General features: G+C 40.9%; 2 protein-coding genes across 2 annotated transcripts in view; both read right to left on the bottom strand.

Moving 5' to 3' along the window:
- Positions 1 to 2,366: 2,366 nt before the first annotated feature.
- On the bottom strand, positions 2,367 to 6,237 carry LOC140944466 (uncharacterized). The gene is made up of 2 exons (XM_073393605.1): positions 5,562 to 6,237; positions 2,367 to 2,632 (listed from the first exon to the last, which is right to left on the bottom strand). The coding sequence occupies exons 1-2, from the start codon at positions 6,235 to 6,237 to the stop codon at positions 2,367 to 2,369; spliced, it is 942 nt and encodes a 313-aa protein (XP_073249706.1).
- A 231-nt stretch (positions 6,238 to 6,468) lies between these two features.
- Positions 6,469 to 10,000, bottom strand: part of LOC140944465 (uncharacterized) — a 5,682-nt gene continuing 2,150 nt past the window's right edge. The window contains exon 1 of the mRNA XM_073393604.1: positions 6,469 to 10,000. This exon is cut by the window's right edge and continues 2,150 nt beyond it. Coding sequence (XP_073249705.1) covers positions 6,469 to 10,000 — 3,532 coding nt within the window.

Below are 10,000 nucleotides of genomic sequence, written 5' to 3'. Positions count from 1 at the left end.
ACAGGCAGCCCAAGCGCACTATTTGTGGGTTCGGGCTTCAGAGGTCATTTGGTCGGAATATACTAGAATTATTAGTGTATTATCTGATGCCAAATAAATGCAAAAAGTCTTAAAGATATGAAGTCTTCTTGTTTGTCTATCTTTACTAGTAGCCTTTAAGATAACGAAAATCGATATTTCTTGCATTATTACATGTGATTCGGGCCCTTATTGTTCGAATTTTATCACATGTATTCGAATCTACAACGCTAAGAGAAAAAAAAAAATCATGATCACGCGAAATATTAATTCAAAAAGCTCCCTTGCCTTTAGTTCATAGCCACTCTGTGTCCTACGGTTGGTTTAAACGCCGTTTAGTCGACTTTCTTTCCATCGAATACTGAACACTATAACACTATAACACTATAGTGTTCAGTATTCGATGGAAAGAAAGTCGACTAAACGGCGTTTAAACCGACCGTAGGACACAGAGTGGCTATGAACTAAAGGTAAGGGAGCTTTTTGAATTAATATTTCGCGTGATCATGATTTTTTTTTTCTCTTAGCGTTGTAGATTCGAATACATGTGATAAAATTCGAACAATAAGGGCCCGAATCACATGTAATAATGCAAGAAATATCGATTTTCGTTATCTTAAAGGCTACTAGTAAAGATAGACAAACAAGAAGACTTCATATCTTTAAGACTTTTTGCATTTATTTGGCATCAGATAATACACTAATAATTCTAGTATATTCCGACCAAATGACCTCTGAAGCCCGAACCCACAACTAGTGCGCTTGGGCTGCCTGTGGATTTACCAGGGGCGAAACAACAACAGCAATAATGTCCAGTAGTTCCACGCACTGTGTCGCAAACAAGCAGCAAAGCTTGATAGATAAGGGATTTGCTAAATCCCGTCGGCAAATTTATGAACTCGTCGGTCTTCGCTGTAAAATTTGCAGGATAGCTTCTCTCTGATACTTGTTTAACTCTGTATAATTACAAATTTCTCGCACACTCGATCAAAAGCCTCACTGATCTTAAGAAGCGGCTCGGGTTACGTTTTACAAAAATCCGCAAACGGCCTGTGATTGGTGAACGTAAATGTCGGCTGTGTTTAGCAGACGTCCGTGGGGAGAAATGAATGCGTGACAAACGAACCCCAAAGGATGTCTGCGGGGAGGCTAGTGCTATGGTTGACTTAATCTGGTTGACATATTCTGTTTCTGTTAAGAAGGAGGTATTTAGTTTCCATAAACCTCGGCCTCTAGCGTTGGAGTGTAAAGAAATTTGTAAGGTGATCATAGAATGATCTGTTTTGTAACCTGCTAATATCTCTGCATTAATAATTTTACAGAAAGTGCATTGATTAATTAGAAAGAAATCAAGTCTACAATGGATTTCAGGCTTCCTCTGTCTCCATGTAAATTTGGAAGAGTCAGGATTTAAAACTCTCCAGGCGTCGATCAGATCTAAGCTTTCAGAGGCGCTATTGATAACTTCCAATGATTTTTTATGAGTTCTTGCAAGGCCACCCTTTTTATCTTTTTCGACATTTAAAACTAAATTGAAATTGCCACCTATTATGATCTCGTTGCACTGGAAATCAGCCAAATGACTAAAAACCGAGGTGAAGAAATTTGAATCATCGTTGTTTGGAGCGTAAATGTTTGTCAGCGTTAATTGTTTCCCATTTACTGTCAGATCACATATTATAAACCGTCCCTCGGGATCGGAATATGTTTTAGAGATTTGAAAGGTGAAGTTATTATTAAAAAGTATGGCAACACCTGCCTTTTTACTGGTGCAGCAGCTGAACAAAGCTTGATAGCCCCATTCGGCCCGCCAATCATTCTTATTGTCTTCTGTACAGTGCATTTCTTGAATAAAATATACTGAATATTTTTTTGCTCTAAGCCAGTTAAAGATTTCTCGCCGCTTGACCTGGTCTCCCAAACCTCTAACATTAATTGATCCTATTTTAAGATCCATTTTTAGACGTTTGTGTCAGATAGCATCGACTGTCTTTACCCAAGGAGTATTCTCGCAACAAAAAACAAATATGAGAAATAAAAAAAGATAAACAAGAGGTTAAATAAAATAACAGTAAGGTTACGTAAAAACACAGCAAAATAAACATTGTCAGGCAAAATGTAAACAAAGACACACACATTTAAATCAATAAAAGGTTAAATTGACTGGGGACGAAAGACGCCTTTTCTTAGGCTCTCTCCTAAGTTTGAAAGAAGAAAAAACTGAAAAGCTAATAAAGAAAGCAACCGTCCGCAATAGCATAAGTTATACATTGTTTTTCATCAATCACACAGTGACAGATGGCCCGTCAGCACTCGATTGTTGAAGCAATGACAAAAGTTATAAAAAGTTATGAAGGAAGTTCTTTGCCTACTGGCCATATGCGCCCTCTAATATACAACTTATCTGGTTGTGCTTGGCTAAAAGCCGCTGGAATTCCTCTTCGTTTAGCAGTTTTAAAAGTTTCCATCTGTACCCTGCGGCGTTTAACAATTTCCGTCGGTAGGTCTCGGAACATTTGAAACTTTGATCCTTTCAAGCGGTGTCCCAGTGAAAAAATGTTTTGCACATCTTTATACCTCAGGAAACGTGCAAGAATTGGACGAGGATTCCCATCTTTAGGCCTACTCTGGGACCTAAAGTCGCCTAAAGTCGCCTTAAGTCGCCTAAAATCGCCTTAAGTCGCCTAAAATCGCCTTAAGTCGCCTAAAGTCGCCTTTAGTTTCCGTAAGTCACTAAATCATTCAAATCTTAACGAGGTTCAAATTGTCTTGTAGTTATTACTTTTTTAGTTTTCTATTTCCAGAATGCATGATTTCTCATAAAGTGTGTAATAACCCATGTTCAATAATATTAGCCACAGACCCACCCCAACCCCCACAAAAAACTCCCATGGTGACTTAAGACCCATTAATTTCCTCTCCAGCCCTCTAATTTATACATTTAATTACCTTACACAATTTACTAAACTTAATAATTAGTCGTAAGCAATACAAGAATAATCATTCCTGTATTGTTTATGCAAAAATGACAACATATAGTACACAGCTTTATCCAGTCACTTGTACAGGTATTTTATTAATTTCATCCGGGAGGTTTGTCTCATATTTCTGAGTAAAAACATTGTTTAAAAAGGCATTCAAAGGTTCAAGTTCTAGCTAAATTACATTAAACAGTGTGCAAAGAGAGTAGACAGAGTAGTGTCCAGGCAATAGCCCTGGGGTACTGGATTTTATGATTGGGCTAGTGAACTGCGTTTTTAACTTGCCTGGCTGGCAAGTAAAGTTTTTTAGGGAATTCAGATTACAGAAGAACTGTAATCAGTCCCATTCATAAAAAAATTGGGGTTAGTTAAAACATGGCTTTCAGGCTAGTGTATGCTAGGCAAGCTGTAAAGCTGACTTTCTTTGCACCTTGAACAAAATATAGTTAAAACTCTTTTCTACTGCTTTGTGAGAGTCCAACATTGAAAGACATTTCAAGTAACTAAGATCAATACAGGTAGGTTGAAGGGAGAAAAAAAAAATTATTGCCGCCACAACATTAATCTAAATTTTCTGGTAGTTAATACAAGTCTAAAGGTCAATCGAAAAAAGTGTCCATGTAAATTACCGACCCAGATTTTAAGAGCAACTAATGATAAGTTTTTTCTCCAGCACACAACCTCTGATCTGTATTTACCGTCGAATTATATCCATCTATCATTGACAGAAACACAATCACTCTTATAAACTTGAACACTTAGCTTTATAGCTTGTACAGTCGTCTCTTTAGGTCTTCCCTTCCAGACAGAAATTCAAGCTTTGTACATCGAAGGTGCGTAATACTGCTCTTTGTTTATGTTGTCGTGATTGCTCCCTGCCAAACGATTTGATGTAATCGACCATTATTGATGAAGAACGTAGAAAAGCGAAATAATACTGTTCTTTCCTCCACGTTATGGCCGCCCAGAAAGTAGCGTGTTTTGATCACGTGACTAACTGGTCTGGAGGCGGGGAGAGGGCGGGACCGAGAAACCATGGAAATTAGCTTGCGACTGCAGTGGAATTCTGGGAGAAGCAAAATGGCGGATAGAATGTTGTACCTCGCGTTTTCGTTTAAAGATCTCCTTTTAAATGGAAATTTCTGACATACATAATGGAAACGTTTACACCTGGTACTACCACCGGTTTAAACATGACGCATAATGCTTCCTTTTGTGCTAAGAGCGTAAACGCTGCCGCGTGGAACAGACCGAGCGAGGTTGGTTGAAGCCAAGCTTAGTTGTTTCTGCTGGTGCATAAATGCACTCATGATATCAACCCGACTGGAAAGTTTCCAGAGAGACCATGGATAAGAGAGTACGGTTCACTAGCGAAGCAAGTATTTGGAAGTGTTTTGTTTGACTGAGACAGGAAAGGAGCAATATATATACGGCGAGAACTACAAACTTTTTGTTTTGAATTCAATTGGAAAAACATCCTCTTAGCCAAACGTGTGGGGACAAACATTGGCAGAGCAACTGCCAAGACATACAATGGGGATCGTCATTTCCATAATGTGCGATATCGATAAGTGATTTTAGATGTTTTAAATTAATTACTTAAATGTTTGTTGTCAAATTATGAAAAAAAAGACATTTCAATATAAAGTTTTTTCTGCAAACCAGCTCACAGTATTTTACAGAGATGTATTGAAATACTCTACTTTTAGGGTTTTCTTTTTTGGAAAAAGAAATGCAGGAACCATTGATTTTTTGTCCCTTATATTATGAAATAATGCATTTAAAGACCAAGAGAAAATTTACCCTTTTGGTTGCTTCTAACTCAGATTTTGTCTCTGCTAATGTAATACTAAACCAACACCCTTGATATTAGCCTGTGCCACAGATAGAACTAAACTCTGGGTTAAGTCCATCTGCAAAATAGTGACAAAATCCTAGTTCTGGGCCCCCTGTGTGTGTATCAGGATTAGAGAACATGCCAGGACTGGACTGTTAAAAATGCCATTGTCCATTTGCCAATCATGTTGAAGGGGAACTCAAAATGCTGGTAATTCATTTAGTGCATCAGGGCCCAGAACAAGGATATTAGAGCTGCTTCGCAAATGTTACTAACCACGGTTAGAATACACCTGCAACACAAGCTACCTTGATATTTAATGTTCAAAATATTAGGTAGCTGAGATTGTTGAAAATTTGGAAGACTAATGTAGATGTCTTCAAGACTGAATTAACTTATGCTACAACATTGTGTCCCTAGAGAGGTAGTGTTATCAGATTTTGATTTTGTATATGTTGTAGTTCATTTTTATTTCAGTTAATTTTTATTTTTCCATCGTTACTGGGTATGGTTATGTATGATAATGAATTTAAAACAAAGGAAAACCAAAAATTAACTGAAATTAAAAATTAACTGCAACATATTCACTAACATGTAACTCACCTAAATGTCACCTTTTTCTCCTTAAGTCACCTAAAGTCGCCTTAAATCGCCTTAAGTCGCGCAACATTTTGGCCAAATTTTCCTAAAGTCGCCTTAAATCGCCTTAAGTCGCCTAAAATTACGGCGACTTAAGGTCCCAGAGTAGGCCTCATCTTTGGTTTTTCCTGTGCGGTGGACACGTTGAAATTCTACATTCTGAGCATCTACATATCCCAGTTCACGTTCTAAAAAGTCTCTTAAAATCTCCTCGGTGTCTTCACGTTGATCTTGAGATCCTTCTTCGATATTCATAAACTTGATGTTTTCACGTCGAGAATAGGCCTCAAGATACAAGCATTTTGACTCAGTCTCCTTAACTGCTTCTTCATGTTTTTGCACCTTCCTCGTGAGCTCGGTAATTTCTGCTTGTGCCTTTGTTAACTCTTGAGACTTCTCCTGTAATTGTTTTGAAGCAAAGTTGGCGCCATCTTTCAACTCGCTTATGTCCTTCTTGGCTTCTTCTTTGAAAGCTTCCAACTCTGTCGTTCGTGTTTCTAGCTTTGACAGTTTGGATTCAATTTTCTTCAAAGACAGTTCTATCGTGTCTAGCTTTTCCAAAATCTTTTGTACTTTTGCAGGAACCTCCTCCGACATATTAAGAGCTGTCATTACTTCATCTTCTTCTTGTTCGGGTCCTTCACTGAGCGGTGAATCGTACTTCTTAGGTTTTTTCGCCTCAGGCGATGTGGTTGAGTCGTCCGAGGAGTCCGATGATCTAAATGCTCTTTTGCTGAGTAGATTATTGAAAAATTCGGCCATTAGGCACCATGCAAAGTGTAAAGTTTGCGGACAGTCACATCGAAGGTCTTTGTTAAGGAAGCGATGGAATACAAACTTGAACGCTTGAACACAACTTTAATCCGCTCGATTTACAATACACACCGATTTACAACAGGTTGATGTACTGCCCGGGAACCCGACTTACAACAAATCTACGAGCGACTAGCAAGGAAGTCACGTGACGTGTTATCTACATAATTTATTCTACTCTCACAGGTCCAGTCTCGCGGGGCTTTTAATGACCCGAGTACGAGTACGACGATGGGCCGTAACATTCTCCCCACCTTGTCCTCCTTCGGGGAGGACAACTCTCTTCTTAGGCTTACGAATAGGTACACTTTTAACATTAACAGAGTTCGCTCGCGGCTTCTCCCCACCGTCAACAGGAACATCAGCTTCACGGGTAACTTGTGGGGCCGCTGCATCAATTTCCAATCTGTGTAAGCGTTGAACAGGCCTGTTGAATACACCCTTCTGTGCTTTCACGGTAGCCGTTCGCACGAGTCCGTCCTTACCAGGATGAACCTTTTCCACCCTGGCCATTGGCCACTTGGTACGCGATACATTATCATCTGAGACCAATACGATATCACCTTCTCGAATGGAGGGGTTTTCCTCTTGCCATTTACTTCTCACGGACAGAAGGTGCAGATATTCTCGTTGCCAACGTTTCCAATAGTGGTTAAGTAGTCTCTGTAGGTAAAGATACCTTTCGACAGTTCTTTTACTAGACTCCTCCAAGTTTTCTTCTTTACTCTCAGGTAACTGGTTAATTGGTCTACCAATTGCAAGATGAGCAGGTGTAACCGGCAAAGGGTCTCTGCAATCGTCGCTCACTGCCGTTAATGGTCGCGAGTTGATGATGCCTTCAATTCGAATTAATAATGTGTTCAACTCAGAAAAGGTGAGAAGTGCTTTCCCAAGCACTTTACGCAATGATTCTTTGATTGCTCTGAAAAATCGTTCCCACCATCCGCCTCGCCATGGTGAACGCTCGGTGATGAATTTCCACGTAATCCCTTTCGACGAGAGCTCAGAATTAATTCGATTTCGATCCAATGTATCCCACACCGTTCGACTTTGAGTACTAGGATCATACAATTTCTGGATTTCCTTGCTTGCAGCCTTAAAGGTTTTTGCGTTGTCGGACCACACTGTATGGCAAAGACCTCTGCGGCTTGTCATGCGACTAAAGGCTTGTAGAAACTCATCAGTGGTAAGGCTGTGTGTTAGTTCCAAGTGAATCATACGAGATGATGCGCATGTGAATAGACAAACGTACACTTTCTGTATGGTTGAACCTTCTTTTACATAGAGAGGTCCTGCAAAGTCAGTTCCAACATGCGCGAAAGCTGGTGAACATGAAACTCTCTCTTCCGGCAATGGGCCCATTTTTTGCGCGCAAGGTCCAACTCGCTGTTTTTGGCAAGCCACGCATCTTCTGATAACACGTTTGACTTCTCGTCTCCCTTTGGTCAGCCAAATTTTCTGTCTTAAGGTTGACAGTATGCCTTCTGGGCCCGCATGTAACATGATCTTGTGTAGGTCTAGTACCATCTTTGCGACTTCGGGATGTCCGTGAGGCAATATTACTTGATGCTTGGTCTGTTCAAGTAGATCAGCAAACTGCAGTCGGCCACCAACTCTTATAACCTGATCCTCTCTGTCATAATACGGGTCTAGTTTGAGAAGGCGACTGTTCTTGGGAAGAGTTTGTCCGGACTTTAGCAACTGGTAATCTTCTTTATAGACCTCTTCCTGTACCCACTTACAACACTTAAGCTCTGCCTTCTTCACTTCTTCTGCCGACAGTTCACTTTCAGAAGACTTACATTTAGTCTTGAACAACTTGACTGCTCTCAGTACATAAGCGGTTACTCGAATCAACTTTAACCATGTCCCGTAACGCGACATATCAATTAACGGCTCTCTAACGACTGCTGTACAACCATGAGCAATTTTCCTTTCCTCTTCGCATACTTCAGAGGAGACAATATCACCTTGGGGCTGAACGGGTAAAGGTTTGTCACTCGAAGACAGCCACCGAGGTCCATTCCACCACAAGATATTGGCAATCATATCATCACAGCTCAACCCACGCGTCAACAAATCTGCAGGATTCTCCTTACTAGCACAGTACCTCCAACACTCAGGATCCCACGTGGACTGTATTTCTGCCACTCGATTCGCCACGAATGGTTTCCAACGAGAACTCTGACCTTTTACCCAATGCAGTGCCACCATACTATCAGTCCAACACACAACACTAGTCACTTCCATAGGCAAAGTGTCTACAACAAACTTCAACAACCTGGCATTTACAACTGCAGCTAAAAGTTCCAGTCTGGGTAGTGACACTTTCTTGATAGGTGCAACTCGGGACTTTGATATTACCAGCTGCGAGGATACATGACCTTGCTTGTCTGCTATTCTGATGTAAACTGCTGCTCCGTACGCTTTAGGAGAGGCATCTCCAAAACCATGTAGCTCTATCTTAGACTCTTGCGTGATGCCATTTCCGAAGCATCGGGGTATGGTCACACCTTTCAGTTGCAACAACTCTGACTTCCAATGTAGCCACTTTGCTTTAATTTCACTGTCCAAAGGGTCATCCCACAATAATCCTTTTAACCACAGTTCTTGGAAGAGGATTTTGGCTCTGACAGTGAAAGGAGATATCAACCCTAAAGGGTCAAATATTTTCGACGCTAGACTAAGCAGGCTTCTCTTTGTCATTGGATCCGGAGATAAGACAATTCCACCCGGTGCAAGAAATCGGAAGTGGTCAGAGGTCAAATCCCATGAGACTCCAAGCGCTTTAAGGGGTTCACTCGACTCAAACTCCACCAGTGGCGATGAGGCTCTTTTGGCTGGGGCAATAGCATCCATTACGAGCTGTGAGTTACTTGCCCACTTTGTCAAGTTAAACGCCGCTTTACACATGATCTCTGACATGTCTCGTTGAAGTTTCACAGTCGAGTCCACCGTATCGGCTCCTGTTAGGACGTCATCCACATACATGTTTTGTAGAATTTCTTGGACTGCATTTGGGAACAGTTCTGCGTATTTTTTTGCATGAGCATGGACCGTCGAAATAGCAAGGAATGGACTTGAGTTCACACCAAATGTCAGTCTTTGCATTCTATAAACTTTGGGTGTTTCGTTAGACTGTAAATCTCTCCACAGGTAGCGGTGAACGTCTCGATCCTCTGGCGCTAGCTTGACCTGAAGAAACATCTTTTCAATATCTGCTATGAGACCAATTCTGTTTGTTCGAAATCGAATGAGTACAGATGCAAGGTTGGGCTGTAAAGCAGGACCGGGAAGGACACAATCGTTGGGAGAAACACCATCTCCTTCTCGCGCGGAAGCATCAAACACGATTCTGCACTTAGTCGTCGTTTTGTCATCACGGAACACAGCATGATGCGGCAGGTAGCGTACAGTTCTATCTTCATCATTCTCGTTAGGCACTACCTCTGCAAATCCTTTCTCTACATATTCATTGATTGCAGAATTGTAAGCTTTAGCTTTCACAGGGTTATGTCTTAACCTTCTTTCGATGCTTTCCAGACGTCTAACAGCTTGCATGTAGTTACTTTCCAGTTTAGGAGGGTCACGTTTCCACGGTAGTCGTACTTCATAGTTCTTTCCGTCAAATTTCAATCCTCTATTGAAGTCAGCAACAGCAACTTCCTCCTCCCGGGAAACAACAGTGTTTTCAGTCTCAGCGATGCCAATA

This window comes from Porites lutea, chromosome 7 (assembly GCF_958299795.1).
Source record: "Porites lutea chromosome 7, jaPorLute2.1, whole genome shotgun sequence".
In the NCBI taxonomy this organism is placed as follows: Eukaryota; Metazoa; Cnidaria; class Anthozoa; order Scleractinia; family Poritidae; genus Porites; species Porites lutea.
The sequence above is the reverse complement of the archived record's forward strand: the minus strand, read 5'-3'. Positions and strand labels throughout refer to the sequence as shown.

Excerpts from the sequence above, each read along its gene's own strand:
- LOC140944466 (XM_073393605.1), bottom strand. The coding sequence starts at position 6,237 with ATGGCCGAATTTTTCAATAATCTACTCAGCAAAAGAGCATTTAGATCA. Across the intron at positions 2,633-5,561 it reads CTCTGGGACCTTAAGTCGCC|ATGGGAATCCTCGTCCAATT; the intron begins GTAATTTTAGGC and ends GTAGGCCTAAAG.